We start from the raw sequence: 18,193 nt of genomic DNA, 5'->3' as shown, positions 1-18,193 counted from the left end.
GACATGTTCTGAGAAATGAGTTGTAAGACAATTTTGTTGTCTTGTGATGTCACGTATGTCACAGAGTATACTCAACAAACCTAGCTGGCATAGCCTACTACACACCTGGGCTGTATGGTATAGCCTATTGCTCCTAGGCTACGAACCTGGACACAGCATGTTATCGTACTGAATGCTGCAGGCAACTGTAACACAATAAGTATGGGTGTATCTAAGCATAGGACAGTTACAGTAAAAATAATGGCATGATAGTCTTACAGGACCACTGTAGTATGTGGTCTTCCATTGACTGAAATATCCTAATGCAGTGCTGGATGTATCCAGCTAAAAATAGTACAAAAAGATGAGAATTTGTCTTCTACTTCAGACCTGTCTCCCAAGGCAGCCACTACTATGACTTCCTTATAGTCTTACATACATTCACATACATGCAAGTATGTGAATGTGTATTACTCCTGCTTGGTCCAGGGCTGAGTTCAAGTCCTGGATATCCTTGTTAATTTTCTGTCTCCTTGATCTAATATTGACAGTAGGGTGTTAAAGTCTCCCACTATTATTGTGTGGGAATCTAAGTCTCTTTGTATGTCTCTAAGAATTTGCTTTATGAACCTGGGTGCTCCTGTATTGGGTGCATATATATTTAGGATAGTTAGCTGTTGTTGCATTGATCCCTTTACCATTATGTAATGCCCTTCTTTGTCTTTTTTTGGTCTTTGTTGGTTTAAGTCTGTTTTTATCAGAGACTAGGATTTCAACCTCTGCTTTTTATTTATTTATTTGCTTTCCATTTGCTTGGTAAATATTCCTCCATCCCTTTGAGTCTACATGTGTCTTTGCACAAGATAGGTCTCCTGAATACAGCACACCAATGGGTATTGACTCTTTATCCAATTTGTCAGTCTGTGTCTTTTAATTGGGGCATTTAGCCCATTTACATTTAAGGTTAATATTGTTATGTGTGAATTTGATCCTGACATTATGCTGCTAGCTGATTATTTTGCCTGTTAGTTGATACAGTTTCTTCATAGCATCGATGGTCTTTACAATTTGGTATGTTTTTGCAGTGGCTGGTACTGTTTGTTCCTTTCCATGTTTAGTGCTTCCCTCAGGAGCTCTTGTAAGGCAGGCCCGGTGGTGACAAAATCTCTCAGCATTTGTTTGTCTGTAAAGGACTTTATTTCTCCTTCACTTTGTGAAGCTTAGTTTTGCTGGATATGACATTCTAGGTTGAAAATTCTTTTTTTAAGAGTGTTGAATATTGGCCCCCACTCTCTTCTGGACTGTAGGGTTTCTGCCGAGAGATCCAGTGTTAGTCTGATGGGGTTCCCTTTGTGGGTAACCCAACCTCTCTCTCTGGTTGCCCTTAACATTTTTTCCTTGATTTCAACCTTAGTGAATCTGACCATTATGTGTCTTGGGGTTGGTCTTCTTGAGGAGTCTCTTTGTGGTGTTCTCTGTATTTCCTGAATTTGAATGCTGGCCTGTCTTTCTAGGTTGGGGAAGTTTTCGTGGATAATATCCTGAAGAGTGTTTCCCACCTTGGTTTCTTTCTGTCACTTTCAGGTACATCAATCAAACATAGAGTTGGTCTTTTCACATAGTCCCATATTTCTTGGAGGATTTGTTTGTCCTTTTCATTCTTTTTTCCCTCATCTTGTCTTCATGCTTTATTTCATTAAGTTGATCTTCAATCTCTGATATCCTTTCTTCCACTTGATTGATTCAGCTATTGATACTTGTGTATGCTTCACAAAGTTCTCACACTGTGTTTTTCAGCTCCATCAGGTCATTTATGTTCTTCTCTAAACTGGTTATTCTAGTTAGCAATTCCTTTAACCTTCATTCAAGGTTCTTAGCTTCCTTGCACTGAGTTAGAATATGCTTCATTAGGTCGGAGGAGTTTGCTATTACCCACTTTCTGAAGCTTACTTATGTCAATTCATCAAGTTCATTCTCCATCCAGTTTTGTTCCCTTGCTGGCGAGAAATTGTGATCCTTTGGAGGAGAAGTGTTTTGGTTTTTGGAATTTTCAGCCTTTTTTGTGCTGGATTTTCCTCATCTTCATGGATTTATCTTTGGTCTTTGACGCTGGTGACCTTTGGATGGGGTTTTTGTGTGGATGTCTTTTTTGTTGATGTTGACGCTATTCCTTTCTGTTTGTTACTTTCCTTCTAACAGTCGTGCCCCTCTGCCGCAGGTCTGCTGGAGTTTGCTGGAGGTCCACTCCAGACCCTGTTTGCTTGGTTATCACCAGCAGAGGTTGCAGAACATCAAAGACTGCTACCAGTTCCTTCCTCTGGAAACCTTTGTCCCAGAGAAGCACCCACCAGATGTCAATCGGACCTCTCCTGTACGAGGTGTCTGTTGATCCCTCCTGGGAGGTGTCTCCCAGTCAGGAGGGACAAGGGTCAGGGACCCACTTGAGGAGGCAGTCTGTCCTTTAGCAAAGCTCGAGCACTGTGCTGGGACATCTGCTGCTCTCTTCAGAGCTAGCAGGAAGGAATGTTTAAGTCTGCTGAAGCTGCACCCACAGCCGCCCCTTACCACAGGTGCTCTGTCCCAGAGAGATGGGAGTTTTATCTATAAGCCCATCTGGGGCTGCTGCCTTTCTTTCAGAGATACCCAGCCCAGAGAGGAGAACTCTAGAGAGGGAGTCTGACTGCAGAAGGCTTTCTGAGCTGCAGTAGGCTCCAACTAGTTCAAACTTCCAGGCAGTTTTATTTACACTGTGAGGGTACAACTGCCTGTTCAATCCTCAGCCATGGCAGATGCTCCTCCACCCACCAAGCTCAAGCATCCCAGGTGGATCTCAGATTGCTGTGCTGGCAGTGAGAATTTCAAGCCAGCGGATCTTAGCTTGCTGGGCTCTGTGGGGATGGGACCCATTAAGGAAGACCACTTGGCTCCCTGGCTTCAGCCCCCTTTCCAGGGGATTGAACAGTTCTGTCTTGCTAGCATTCCAAGTGCCACTGGGGTATTAAAAAAAAAAAAAAAAAAAAAACAAAAACAGAAAAAAGCTCCTGCTATGAGTTGAGTGTCTGCCAAAATGGCCACCCAGTTTTATGCTTGAAACCCAGGGCCCTGGTGGCATAGGCACTGGAGGAAATCTGCTGGCCTGCCGGTTGTGAAGACCGTGGGGAAAGTGCAGTATCTGGGCCAGAATGCACTGTTTTTGCTAGTACAGCCTCTCATGCCTTCCCTTGGCTAGGAGAGGGAGCTCCCCAACCCCTTGTCCTTTCCCAGTGAGGCAATGCCCCACCCTACTTTGGCTCACCCTCTGGGCTGCACCCACTGTCTGACCAGTCCGAATGAGATGAACTGGGCACCTCAGTTGGAAATGCAGAAATCACCCACCTTCTGTGTCAATCTCACTGGGAGCTGCAGACAGCAGCTGTTTCTATTTGGCCATCTTGCCAGTAGTCCATGTCACAAATTTAAATGGAAAATTATGTAACTAAAATTTTTTAGAAAGAATCATATTCATACAGTATAAGCACTTCTCAAATAAACTGCTAAGGTTTTACATTTTTAATATATCCTTTCTGGGTAAATATCCTGGAGGGAAATACTAACTATATTTGTTTTGTGTTCCTCCTGGATTCAAGTCCACCAAGAACACATGAAAGTGGCCTTATCTGGAATTAGGGTCTTTGCCGCTGTAATCAGGTTGAGATCATACTGGATGAGGGTGGGTCCTATCCAATGACTAATGTCTTTGTAGGAGGGAAACGACAGACACAGGCAAATGCCGTATGAGGCAGGAACTGGAGTGACACTGATACAAGACAAGAGACACCAGGGATGGCTGGCTGCTGCCAGAAGCCAGAAAGCAGCAGGGAGGAATTCTTCTCTAGACCCTGAGAGCATGGCCCTGCTGCACCCTGAGTTTGGATTCTGGCCTCCAGAACCATGAGAGTAATTTCAGGTGTCTCTGAAGCCACAGCACATGTGGCAGGTTGTTACAGAAGCCCTAGTTAACAAATATAATAACCACCCGATTTTCTGTCAGTTTGAACTGGCATAAATCTCCAACAGTATACAGCTATATAGGGGACTTGTAATTTGATGTCTCTTTTTCATTCACTAGGTTGCTTACAATAAGGCAAAAAGTAGGAACTTGTTTAGAAAATCCAGCCGGGCACAGTGGCTCATGCCTGTAATCCCAGCACTTTGGGAGGCTGAGGCGAGTGAATCACTTGAGGTCAGGTGTTCGAGATCAGCCTGGAACATGATGAAGCCCCATTTCTACTAAAATGCAAAAACTAGCTGGATGTGGTGGTGGGCACCTGTAATTCCAGCTACTCTGGAGGCTGAGGGAGGAGAATTGCTTGAACCCAGGAGGCAGAGGTTGCAGTGAGCCAAGATCGTGCCACTGCACTCCAGACTGGGTGACAGAGGGAGACTCCATCTCAAAAAAAAAAAAAAAAGAAAAAAGAAAAGAAAACCCTTTTGTGGTGATTGTTTCATACTATTATCTCATTGAGACACAATTTATATTAAGGAAAAACAATTCCTGAAAATAAAATGCCAATGTTTTACAAAGTGTTCATAGTTTTATTACTTATCACCTCTATGTATTTTAACAACTTCAAAAGTGCAGTTGGATTATATGGGAAAAGATTTTTCTTTTGCAAATGGCAGATGGCATCTTGTAGTTCTTTGAAGCATTTAACAGTTCTGTAAAATATTCCCACTGCAGAGATGACATCATTTGGGGCTACTTCACAATCAAAGGAGAAGGCAGTATCAAATTCTTTCACAACCAAAGGCCTTGATGGAGGCTCAAGGCTAAATTCTTTTTCATCCCTGCTTGTCACAGCTGCATCCTGAATCTCCTTAGTTCCTTGTTGGTGTAAAGATGTCTGTTTACTGGTAGCTAGACACTGGTCCGTGGACTCCACTTTAGAATCATCAGAGCTGTCATAATCTACTAGACTTTGAGAAGCCCTGGGGGAAGACAGACTAGGAGCATACATGGGGTGATTCCCTTTGGACGTCACAGCTCTCAGTGGTTCAGAGGGAGCATCAGAAGCCTGACAGTGGCAAGCACACACCTCTGTGTGACTATGAGGAGCAGTCAAACGATGGGGTATTGTTTGGTTGGTGCTTTGGTCTTGGACAAGTGAGGGGACACAGTCACAAGTACTTGTGTCATATTTAGATTCAGCTGCATCAAAGTTATTGCAAATGATGAAAAAATTATCCCAGTCCTTTTGTAGTAATTTTAAATATCTAAGGAAATATTCAAGAAAACAGGTTTCTGATGAAATCAAAAAGTCAAGAATAACTGTAGAATCAAATCCTATTATTTCCTAAGAAGAATAGGAAAATACAGTGAGGATGATAGCCATTTTCACGTGTGTGATGGGTCCACACTTCCTTTCCTCGGGTCAAGCTTTCAGTGGCTTCGCATCCTCTGAAAATGAAGATAATGGAGCATCCAGATTAATGACTTTACAAAAATAAACAGTTTTAACAGATATAATTCATATACCACAAATTAACCTATTAGATTACTTTTAAATCTATGCATTAAAAGAAAAAATTTCAAAACCCACTCCTTTCTCCATAAGCTCTAAATAAATCTGACTCAGTAAAGCAAAATCGACTGACTTTGGCAGTTCTAGCTTTTGTCGCCCAATAAAAGTTCTCTGTCATCCTTTCTCTTGACATCAGAATTCCTCATTCTTACAGGTAACCAATTTCATGTGGTAAGATAATTTCTAAACCTCCTTCCTTACCCACCTCAGCAAGGGTGGGCATGTGACCCAGACTGACCAATCAGAGTACTCCATGCTCCTGGCCACAGTGACTGGTTCTGACAAGGCTCTGTGACCCAAGTGGGCTAATCAGATTGCCCCTGGGACTTCTGCTGGAGCTGTAGACGATTATAACCACAAGGCTGAGGGAAGCCTTAAACTGCTGGTTGCCATGCCTGAGAATGAATTCAAAGCTGTGAGACAGAGAAAAAGGGAAGTAACTGATGACATGGTTAGAGTCCCTGTACATATAGTTAATACCTGACTCCAACTTGACCCTTTAGAATTCCTAGTTATGAGCCAATAAATTCTGGTTTTTGCTTAAATTAGTTTGAGTTGGTTTCTATAATTTACAACCAAAAAAAAAATCTTAACAAATACAGCTACATGTGAAAAAAGTATCTATGTTGTAAGCACATGCCTCTCTGGACACACTGGACTGGAGTTAAGAAAGTGGGAAACTCACATACAAACTAAGTTTAATTCAGGGGTTTCCACTTCCTGAGAAGTAAGAAGCTAACTTTGAGTACAATTAAGATAAACTCTTACAGAAATGTGCATTTTCAGACTGAATTTGTATTTGACTGTTTTGAACCTAATTCAAATCACATGCAGGAATTTTGTGTTCTTGATTAGAACCTTTTGAAAATTGGCCCCAAATGCTTAGAGTCTAAAAGCAGCCACTGCCAGCAGTGTCATAATACAAGTAAGTACTGGCAGCACAACGCTGCACCACAGATCATTAGCAAGAAATCCCTTTCTCCCAGGCCAAGAAAGAAATGGAAATAAAGCAAATATTTTAGGGTTTTAATAAAGCAGAAGCTGAAACACTGGGAAAGGTCATCAGTTATTAGCTTCATAACCAGTTATAGCTATTTGCCACAAGAAGATATTATCCCAAGTACAGCTATTTTAATAAAGCAGAAACAATCAGTATAAATCATCAGTACATGAACTTAACCAATTTCAGCCATTTGCCTCAAGAAGATATCAGCCCAAATTTGACTGAATATTAAAATGAAAATTCAGAACAGCTCCTTTGACTATTTCTAAGTTTGTATTCACCTTTACAAAGGCTACTGAAGCTTAATACAGAAAAGTAAGTCTTAGGGGTGAAAAGAGGTCTTATATCAACAATCAAGATTCAGAGAAGTGTACTGACTTACTGGAGACTAAATCAGAAGCCATGCTTTCAGGTCCCAATCTAGTTATACTACCTGAGATCTGCCCAGTCAGCCAAGTTTTCATAGTGATGCAAATGTAATCTCCTTTTCATGTAAGTCAGGGTTAAAGAAAGGAACCAGAACTTATGAGGAAACCACAGGATGTTTTCCCCCAAATGATGCAAAGTAAACATGCCCGACACATTCTCAGAAATGTCTTCTGTTTTCCTGACTTGCAGGTGGTTCAATAATTATTCTAAAATACACTAACCTGGTCAGTGTTAAGTAGATGCCCAGTGATGCCTTGGCAGCCTCCAGCATGTCATCGTCTTGTTCTATGAAAACCCTAGACAGCCATTTGCATGGATTGTGTAATTGCAGAGAGGGCTGAAGGTGAGGCTTTAAGAAGGTCAGTAACTCAGACATGAACCTCTGTAAGTCAACTTTAAAAAATGCAAATTTCAAAGTATAGGCAATAGTTTATGAACACATTAATAATACCTTGCCTATATATAAACTCACAGCGTCTAAAGTACTTTAAGATGCAATTATCCTAATTCACTTTCAAAAAGTCATCAGGAATCAGTTAGGAATCATTTCTCTTTGGCAAATGAGGACACTGAGGCTCAGGGAAAGAAAAGTCACTCATTCCAGAGTGCATATTTGTAAAATGTACAGCTAGATCAACTATTTGCAACAACTGCCAAATAACTGTCTCTTAGAAATAAAAGTTATGTGGTTTCTTGCTAAAAACAGATAAATAAATGAGCAGACAACAGAGATCACTTCATCAGATGCCAGAGTTATCTGTTACTAGAGGCAAGAATGCAACCAACCAAAAATAGTTTTGTCTTCAAAATAACAGAAAAATATATTGTTTGTTTGTTTAGAGCATAGAAGTACTACTATTAAGCACAAAAATAAACAACATTTTAGGGAGTTTTAACTATAATTTAAAACTGAATTATATAGCAGGTGCCATCTAGTGTTACAAATTATAACTGCACAGAATTATAAGTAATGTGTAGTTATTAAAAGCTAAATTATATCAAAAGCAATTCAACGATATCATTGCTCACAACAGACTTTTCACTGAATCTGTATGCTGCTTGTTTAGAGACATTTACTATTCATTTACCTCAAGTGAAATGGAAGACTTTGAACTCCTGAGTTACTACCGTGGAAATTATATATGTAACAATTTCTTCGTCAATGTAATTTCTCATATATTACCTTCAGTTCAGTATCTAATTTTCAAAAATCTATGTCAGTAGAAATACTAATTGTATGAAGGATTAATATAAATGGGGTGGGGAAACGGAGGCAGGAGGATCGCTTGAGCTCAACATGTTGAGGCTGCAGTGAGCCTGGGCGACAGAATAAGACCCTGTCTCAAAATAAACAAACAGTAAACATAATAACAACAAAGAAATGACAAACAATAATTACAATAAATATATAAGTGGAAGTGAACACATTTTTCTTTAATCTCTCTGACAGATCTCCATCTGTTGCACCAGAGCTGGAGTGCAGGTGTGCTATGGATCGTGGCTCACTTTAGCCTTGACCTCCCAGGCTGGGGCCTCCCAGGCTACGACGGGACGAATAGCCTGGGCCCAGGGGGGTCAGGGCTGCAGTGGCCCATGGTCATGCACCTGTACTTTAGATTAAAAAAAAGAATATAAATAAAATACTATAACTATTTGAATATGAATTGATTTCCATCACTTACTTTGAGAAGACTCATCAGCAACTCTTTTTTAAACCTAAATCATTCCTTATGCTCTACAAATTCCTTGTGGCCACAAAAAGCTGACATGTTTCTTAAAGGTAAATCCAGTTCTCTTTTTTTTTTGGAAAATGTAGTAAGTTATAGATAGGATAACACACAGCTTAAATTAGTGGAATTTGTACTAGTCCTGAGATTTGATAATTATGAATTACTGCACTTATACAGTAAATAATTACACACTGCATACAAAAGGAGTTCGGAGAATTACCTTTCATTTCACTTGCTGAAGAACAATTTTGAAACTTGATTTCTAAGGATTTCATTATAACTAAGCTTGCTGCTCTAAGGATCACATGATCTGGACCAAAGATAGGTTCACATCCAGGTTGAACTTCATCACCTCCAAAAAAGGAATGTTTTCCATGAACAGACAGTGTCTTCAACAACCCTGAATTCACAGCTTGCAAAACAGCATTAGCTAATGCCAGCATGTCCACTGCTACCTGATGGTCTGGTGGCATTAAGGCAGGCACAGATCCACTATAGAGGTCTTCATCCACTTTACAGAGAAGGCACTTTTTGAGGAATATAATGAACTTTCTCTTGACAAAAGCCTGGATAGGCCAGGTAATAACTTCTAGCATGCAAGCTGGCTTCCAAAATAAAATCCTCTGGGAAGTGAAATGTAAGTTCAGGTAGATTCTGGAGGCTATGAGAAGCTCAAGCAACTCCAGGAAACACATCAGGATGTTTACTATTTTAGACGTATCCTGGCAGTTTTCAAAATGCTGAGAGAATAAGGACTTGTAAAACGCTTCAAAAATCGTGTTGAAATGAGTCAGGAACTGCTTTAGAATTTCTGCAATTATAAAAATAGGAATTATAAACAGGGAAAACAGTTTCGTTCAAACAATTTTACAATTTAGTTTTTACAAATATCACTTTATAAGATGGAAAAATAGATTTGGAATGTTTACCTCTAACATTAACACATGAGGTGACACAGATTAATGGCTAATAACCACAGTTAAAATTCATTTTATGGCTAGGCGTGGTGGCTCATGCCTGTAATCCCAGCACTTTGGGAGAGCGATGCGGGTGGATGACTTGAGGTCAGGAGTTTGAGAGCAGCCTGGCCAACATGGCAAAACCTGTCTCTATTAAAAATACAGAAATTAGCTGGGTTTGGTGGCGGGTGTCTGTAATCCCAGCTACCCAGGAGGCTTGGGCAGAAGAATCACTTGAACCCGAGAGGCAGAGGTTACAGTGAGCTGAGATTGTGCCATTGGACTCCAGCCTAAGCAACAAAGCAAGACTTGTCTCAAAAAAAAAAAAAAAAAAAAAAAAAATTATCCTCAATCAAAATATATGAGAAGAGATTGAGTTTTTCATACTTTAAGACAGATCAGATGTTCTAAAGTATAAGTTTCATTCCTCATTATAAACACAGTGCTCCCAGGAGAAAGATGACGATTGTTTATAGGGCCACGTAAACCATACCTGTTTTTTGTGAACATGAATCTTTAAAGATTTCTTTTATTACTCCCGTAAGAGTCCAGAGGCAGTATATTGCTTTATTACTCTCAGAGTATTCAGAAAGATTTTTGTGGCAAAAAGCAATCCAGGAATTACTTAAGGTTATCTACAAGTGAGAAAATAAAGAAGGTAGTAAAAATACAGTATTTTCTTTACACAATATAACTGTATACCACACTGTTCACTCATTTGCCCAAAAGAAGTAAGATATGTGGCAAACAGAAGAAACAGAAATATCCTATTATTTAAGTAAAAAAATTGAGTATGCCATAGAAATAAAATAGAAATGAAATATAAAAATGCTAGCAGTGTTATCTCTAAGTGGTGAATTTTTTATTTTGTTCTTTATACTTTATTTTCCAAATTTTCTACTGTAACATCACTTTTTCTATTCAGAAAAACAGTTATTGAAAAAAGCAAGAGATTCTAGTTGAAAAGTCAGTAGATGGTTCATTTGTTTATTAACTAATTCAGAGATAAGAAAAAAACTTGACTCTGAATTTGTTTATATTGTTTTTCATTATGCTGCGGCATTATGGTTTTACATATGTGAGCAAATGTCTTATTAATACAAATATTTTAAGAATAAAATCAAATGTCAAATAGAATTTTAAAGAAACTATATAAGAGAGGCCAGGTGCGGTGGCTCATGCCTGCAATCCCAGCACTTTGGGAAGCCAAGGTGGGGGGATCATTAGGTCAGGAGTTTGAGATCAGCCTGGCCACACAGTGAAACCCCATCTCTATTAAAAATACAAAAACTAACCGGACACAGCAGCGCACACCTGTAGTCCCAGCTACTTGAGAGGCTGAGGCAGGAGAATCGCTTGAACCCAGGAGGCGGAGGCTGTGATGAGCCAAGATCATGCCATTGCACTCTAGCCTGGGCAACAGAGGGAGACTTCATCTCAAAAAGAGAAAAAAAGAAACTATAAGAGAAGTAGGTTGGGTGCCATGGCTCTTGCCTGTAATCCCAGCACTTTGGGAGGCTGAGGCAGGAGGATTGCTTGAGCCCAGGAGTCTGAGACCAGATTGGTCAACACAGTGAGACCTAGTCGCCACAAAAAATTTAAATTAAAAAAAATTAAGAAAGAGAAATAATAACATACTTTGATGACTTATCTTACCTTTTCTCTCAATTGGAAATATAGAAGCAATGCAAGGCACTGTGTAGCCATGTGAGATAACAATTTATCTGAATTTTGGAACATACAGATCTACAGGAAGACAAATACAATTAACCATTACTGCTGAATGTTAGAATTTTTATTTTAATGATCTAGATCTTTAAAAAAATTAATGGCTTACTAATTTAGAATCGACTTCAGCTGATTCTAAGAGAATTTTAATGATATCTCTGTATTTCTCCTTTCCATGGAGATCAGTTTTGACAGACAATATTTGAGTCGTCATCACTCTGATCACTGTCAACTGAAGGAGCATTACTTCTCGGGAACTGCTCACCTGAGAGCTGCTCTCCAAACACACGGGTGCTACAGCAATGGGAGCCAAACCGACAGAGATGGGCTGATGCCGGCCCTGGATACCAGTGTTTGCCTGTCCTAAGGAGGTGGCTGTAGAGCAATCTTGATCTGAAACTGCTGGGTTGAGATAAAAGATGTAATCGTGGCTGTCATTTTCAGGTGTGGCTCCAAGAATTACTTTCTTGTATAACTGTTCTAAAACTTCACAGAAAACTTTCATTTTGACTTCCAAAATGTATCTTACAAGAAGGCTGACAACTCCAAGTTGTAAATATTGAATCTCAGAAGTGCGATAAATCTCTAAGATGTTTCTTCAGTGAAACCTAAAATAGGAAAAGTGATTTAAGAATTCTAAGTGCTATACATTTATCACAAGAGAAAGCAACTGTTTCCACTTAATCACTAAGTCTCTTAAGTTAAAGGGAATGCTGACTGCTTAATTTCTAGAATGGAAAATTGTAACAGGAACATTATTTCAAGACTGTAACAATGAAATGTATGCTTTCCATATATATTTAAGAGCATAAAATTATGTTTAATTTTAACGCAGGACAAACTTGAATTTTCCTATAACAGTTTTCAATGGCTATCAGGGTTTCTTAACCTTGGCATTATTAATATCTGGAGACAGCTAACTTTGTAGTGGGGAGCTGCTTTGCGCATTCTAAGATGTCTGGCAGCATTCCTGACCTCTACCTTCTAGATGCCCAAAGCACGTCCCACCTGACTCGCCAGATTTTGACAATCAAAAAATGTCTGCAGACATTGTCAAATGTCCCCTGGGGGAAAAAATCACTCCAGCTGAGAACCACTGAGCTAATTCAAATCCATTAACCTTCACCTCCAATTTATATATACAATTTTAAAGTTATCGACTGCCATACGGTCAAACTAGATTATGACTATTGCTGATGCTGATGAAATTCCAATTTAAAATGAATCAATATCAGAAGCAGCAAGTAGCTACTATAGAGGGAGCATGGAAAGAAAAAACTTAGGACTTTGGCATAAGCAAAAGAGATTGCTGAATATCATGACAATGGAATGCTGGAGCCTCTGGGAATGATCTGACCTTGGGGAGGAGGGGGGCTTTGCTCCTTTCATTGCCTTTGAGCTATTTCACACCTCTAAATTGTAGATAACAGATGGGAAGGCAAGTAATTCTTGTCCATAGATATGTGAATAACTGTCTGGTAAAGAGGCAACCCTCTCCCCAGTGGGAAAAAATCAGTTTTGCTTCCATTTGTAAACTCATTTTAACATTCCTTCACCCCATGTAGATTTGTGGTTTTCTTACTGCTCCTTTAAACAGGTTGTGCCTGGTTCCCTGACTAATAAGGTAAATAAAATCTTTGATATGTGGTCATTTTATATGGGTTGTGATTTTGCGCTCTTGAAATCTACCCTTTAATAAAATTAGACTTCTCTGCCCGGACCCATTTATAGACACCCTTCCCATCTTTAACTTCCAGAAAACTTCCACTTATACTAGGTCTTCGTCTACAATATGGCCCACTATCCTGGTGTTAGTCTTTAATGGCTGGCTTCTTCCCCTGATTTAGTGTCTAAGGATTATCAGTTGTTCATTATGCCACAACACAAAGCTGCCCTGTTTTAGTCCTTTCATGAAGAAATAAACAGTAAGAAACCTATAGATTTCAAAGTTATGAATGAAACTTTTGATACATTTTCCCTGAATCCCACTTTCAAACTGTGGTATGCATCCCACGATTGATGAACATAAATGTTGGTAATGTTGTCCCATCTGACAGTGCTGTACTTTATCTCCGTCCTGTGCTCTCGGAAGGCCAGGAGGGATAACCACCATACCCTTTTTTATTCCAAGAAAGGGTTAACCAGAAAGGACCAACCCACTGTCTACAATTCCCATACAGGACCTACTTCCACCCTTCCTCACTCACTCCCTTGTTTTATTATTCCCTACCTTTTCTTCTTCCTCTTTGAGAGGTTTCCCATTAGTAAACATTCTCCCTATTGCAACTGCCTGAATAAAACAATCTCCTTAATTGCCTGATACATCTTGTCTGTTGCACATCAGAAACTAGTCTTTATGTTCTACCTCAAAGTCTAATTCCATTGCACTTACTTTGTATTTTAGTTATAATAACATTTCTTCTCAATGAAACCAATGACATTTTACAACAGAATATTTTGTTTTAATTACTATCACATGCTCAACTCTTTTAGTAAAAATTTCAGCAACAAATGGATTTTTATTTAAGTGCTATAGCAATAAAAATACTTCCAATAATATTCCTATGGGTCACTAAGCCCTTACATTTTACCAAAATGAGACTGAATTGCTATTTGACCCAGTTTCAACCCACAAAAAGAACAATTGCATATGGCTCAATCATTTTAGCACACCAGCCAAAGTGAATGCCAGTAAATAAATATTTCAGGGGGAAGATGGGCTGTTTTCTCTCATGGTGGGACCTAGGTTCTTTGTTAAGAGTTACTGTGAGAAATTAGATTAAAAGGTTGTAAACTTTAAGAAATATAGATTCAAAACGAGGCTTTAGAGACAGAGGGGGAAAAAAGCTATGGGGTTATGAGAGGAAGAATTAAACTCAGTTTCTTCCACTGTCCTCTTATGGTGTGCTGCTGACATCAGATGTGTGAGGATTTCTCCCCACCAGCCACCCAGCAAGCAAAGCAACCCTGCATAGAGCACTACCTGGGCATCCTCCAGTTCAATTCTATGTTGTCTACCTGGGGATAGCATCAGATCACACAGATTGAAGACTGAGCCATAATTCTAATGCCAACTGCAAGCCCCAGGGTGCTTCACCTGTGCTTCTGATCAATTGGCTCTAAACTGGAGTTTCCTCAACTTCCCCTTTGCATTTGATTAATACGTTACAGCAGCTCACAGAAATCAGGGAAACACATATGTTTACCAGTTTATCATATAGGATACTGCAAAGGATATTGGTAAATAGATAGATGGGGTGAGGTATCGGGAAAGGAGCACAGAGCTTCCATGCTTTCTCTGGGCAGGCTACTCTCTTGGAAGCTCCGTATGTTCAGCTTTCCATAAGCTGTCTGAACCTGACCTGCCCTTCTCAGGCAGGAGAATGGGGTCTGGAGACAGGGAACATAAGACCAATTCACACCAACTTCTAGAACTAAATCAAATGTTAACACTTCAGCTATGACAGGAAATATCCTCTCCATTTACATAGGGCATACACTGAGTTACAGTGTACCCGGTAAGTCTAAGCAATTTTTAAGTAAATGACTTTGTAACTTAACTTCATCTGCTTTACTTACATAGGGCATACACCAAGTAACCAATGGAAACCTCTAGAGGACATTTAGACCCCAGGAAATTCCTTAATAGGGGTCTTGAGCCCCTATGCTCAGGCCCGGTCCTACCCTGTGGAGTGTACTTTTGTTTTCAGTAAATCTCTGCTTTTGTTGCTTTATTCTCTCCTTGCTTTGTTTGCGCATTTTATCCAATTCTTTGTTGAAGACGTCAAGAACCTGGACACCCTTCAACCAGTAACACATTGTGGTGAGCTGGCTAGGAGGTAAGCCCAAAGTTTGGGATTTATTTTTTACCTTTTCCTTTCTGTTCCATAAAAGGGCATCTCTCTCTCTGTCTCTCTTTTCTTTTCCAACTCAGGACCTTTGGTGGTCAGCAGCTAAACACAGAGGCAACTGCAGACTTCTGGCCAGGGCCACCCTGAAACACTCTTTTCTATCTTTCCCGGTTATGGTCCCTGATCCCTACGTGTGGTGCACATTTCAGGTGACTTAAACCTTTCCTTACGCTAAATTCTTTCCTTCCCTTAGGCTAAGGACAAAAGAAGCCCACCCAGCCTCCAATTCCTGTCATTACAGTTCATAGCATGTTTCTCATAGAACGAGAAACATGGGTAAGTGGGGCCTTATCAAATTATATGGATGCTAAAAGTTGGGGATTATACACAGGTAGCAAAGGAAAGCTCATAGTAAGCCATCACCTCTGGAGGGAAAGTATGCAAAGTGGCACCAATGCCCATCTAAGGTCAGAGATGTCTGACATTCTAAGATTGGACTCCAAAGGGGGACACCCCAGGGGATCTTCTGGACCTTAACCCTACAAAGGGAACGCCCTTGGCAGAGGTTCCGAAGTCTAGTACTAAACTCTCTTTACAGCTTTCTCTTGCAGTTCCAATACTGGTTGGCCCCAATATTGTTTGGAATCTGGAGTTCACTGCTGAATGGGAAAGTGGGATGGCATTGCATGTATCCAGGCTTTTGTGCTGCTGTTCTAAGCAGGGGCCTGGTTAATGTGTGATGCTCTCCTTTGGTGCTGTTTGGCCACAGTGTTCTTTGGAGTCTGGGGAGGTTTGGCCTTTAAAAATCAAACTGCCATGGAAACAGCTTTACCCACAATTTTGATTCACAGCCATCACTGGATTATCTAGTGCAGCAAGCAAAGTGAAAGCAGTGAGCTTGTATTGCTGTGTCATAGCTAGAGTTCCAAGCTACTGGATCTTCATTCATGTGTGTGTATACAGGTCTAGATGTGTTTATTTGTATGTACATTTATTGTTATATGTTGTGTTTACCAAACTGGCTTATAAGTAAAAGAGTGCTCATAAATTAAGTAAGTCTAAGCAATCTTCAAGTTCACGTGACTTAAGTATAACTTTGCTAAACAAGCTGGCCTTAAAATTATTGGTAAAATAAAAACAGAAATGCCTTCAGAACTGTCAGCATACATTTTTGTTTGGTTTTATGTTTGTCTTTGCTAGATATTTTGAGATGTCAGTGTTTGGCATAGAAGGTTATAAAATTATAAACCCAGCCCAAATGATCTTGGTTTGCGTGCCTTTTTTTTTTTTTTTTTTTGACAAATGAGAGAACTCTGCAAAAGGAAAATATCTTGGGCCCCCAAAATCACTTGGGCCCCCAAAATCACTAAGCTAAAGGGAAAATTCAAGTTGGGAACTGTTTAGGGCAAATCTGCATCCCATTTTATTCAAAGTCATCAACCCTCTGCTCACTGAGATAAATGCGTATCTGGTTGCCTCCTTTGGAAAGGCTAATCAGAAACTCTGATTAGAGAGAATGCCTCTGTTGTCTCTCACCTACCTGTGACCAGGAAGCCTCCTCCCTGCTTGGAGTTGTCCCATTTTTCCGGACTGAACTAATGTTCATTTTACATATGTTGATTGACGTCTCACGTCTCCCTTGTTAAAGCTGAAAGAATTGAGCACAGTGAATGGGATAAATTTTTAGGTAAACTTTTTGTGTAAATTAAATGCTTAAAGTTATTTCTGATGCTCATTTCATATCTGGGTCGTTTCCAATAAAGAAAGGTTGTGATATGGGATGCCCACATCTGATGGCACAGGATTTCTTGCTTTCTGGGGTTTTGTTAAAATTTTAGGTTACTAAGAATTCTAGTTAACACATCATTCTGTAAACAAAATGTGCCCAAAAAGTTTATGTTATTAGTGAGAACACAAATAATTTTGTGTAACTCAGAGGTTATCTAAAAGTTAGTTCAGATTACAGATGTGAAAAGGTTATTTATGAAACAACCTAATAAGGAACCAGTAAGTCGGGGAGAAAGATGTGGAAAAATTTTAGATGATAAAATATTATTTAAAACTCGATAGAGAATTGGAGACATTTGGCTAATTAATGTTTTCAGTTAAAGCTCTTACTCTTGATTAAAATAAAATATTGTAAAGAAATGCATTAGCAGTTTGGCAATTCTTTCTTTAAATGTAGTTAAGCTTGAAGCCGGATTTAGTGTGGAGCCAATTTCACATACATGCTCACATTGCTTCACACTATGTTTACTGTTTTGCATGGATAGTGCTGGCACTGAAGTACTTATTGGTTATGTGCCGAGAGCGAATTTCTTGATTGTACAGGATGTATAATGACATTGGTGAACTTAAGGAAATGGAATTGTGTATTAGTAATAAAATATTCATTATGTGGGTTTTTTGGGTAACATTGTAGCCTCCAGGATAGACTGAGTAGGAAAATTTAGGGTTGGTTTCCTGTTTTTTGTTTCCAGTTTTCATTTGTTTGCTGTTTATTCTCCTCTGGGCTTTGCTTGTGTATGCATATATTCAAAACCATGAATTTTTTTTAAGTTTCTAAGTGGAAGGCTTTTATTTGGTTCTGTGGATATTTTGTTTCTTACGTGTTTCTAGAAAGCCACCATTTGTCCCATTTATCTGGAATTCCTAGGCTACCTTTGCTGGGCCTGCAGGAATTAATGGAGCACACCAGCTTTTTAACTTTAAACTAACATTTTGGAGTTTAGGCTTCCTGATACTTTAAGTATCTTGATTATATTTTTGTAAGCAGAATCTGAGTCATTTCTCTCTCTGCCTAATTCCTCCAAAACTTGTAAACTATTTGTCAATATTCTTAATTCATGGGAATGTGTTTGTTTGCATACATCAAGCAGGGTCACTAGGGCCACTCAGGGAGAAAGAACCCAGAACCTGGCATGCCGGCAAAAGGGCAAGAATTTCTTACTAG

The 18,193-nt window shown here is 39.5% G+C and overlaps 1 protein-coding gene across 1 annotated transcript; it reads right to left on the bottom strand.

The window, feature by feature from the left end:
• Positions 1–4,533: 4,533 nt before the first annotated feature.
• LOC105707662 (protein Lines homolog 1-like) lies at positions 4,534–16,868 on the bottom strand. The gene is given in 8 exon segments (XM_021674322.2): positions 4,534–5,306; positions 5,308–5,416; positions 7,194–7,365; positions 8,923–9,513; positions 10,155–10,296; positions 11,318–11,407; positions 11,655–11,997; positions 16,781–16,868. Coding segments are annotated over 7 exon segments (2,115 nt in total). The 5' UTR covers positions 11,895–11,997; positions 16,781–16,868; the 3' UTR covers positions 4,534–4,535.
• Between the last annotated feature and the right edge of the window lie 1,325 nt (positions 16,869–18,193).

This window comes from Aotus nancymaae, unplaced genomic scaffold (assembly GCF_030222135.1).
Source record: "Aotus nancymaae isolate 86718 unplaced genomic scaffold, 86718_ANA_hifiasm-v0.15.2.pri h1tg000014l, whole genome shotgun sequence".
In the NCBI taxonomy this organism is placed as follows: Eukaryota; Metazoa; Chordata; class Mammalia; order Primates; family Aotidae; genus Aotus; species Aotus nancymaae.
The sequence above is the reverse complement of the archived record's forward strand: the minus strand, read 5'-3'. Positions and strand labels throughout refer to the sequence as shown.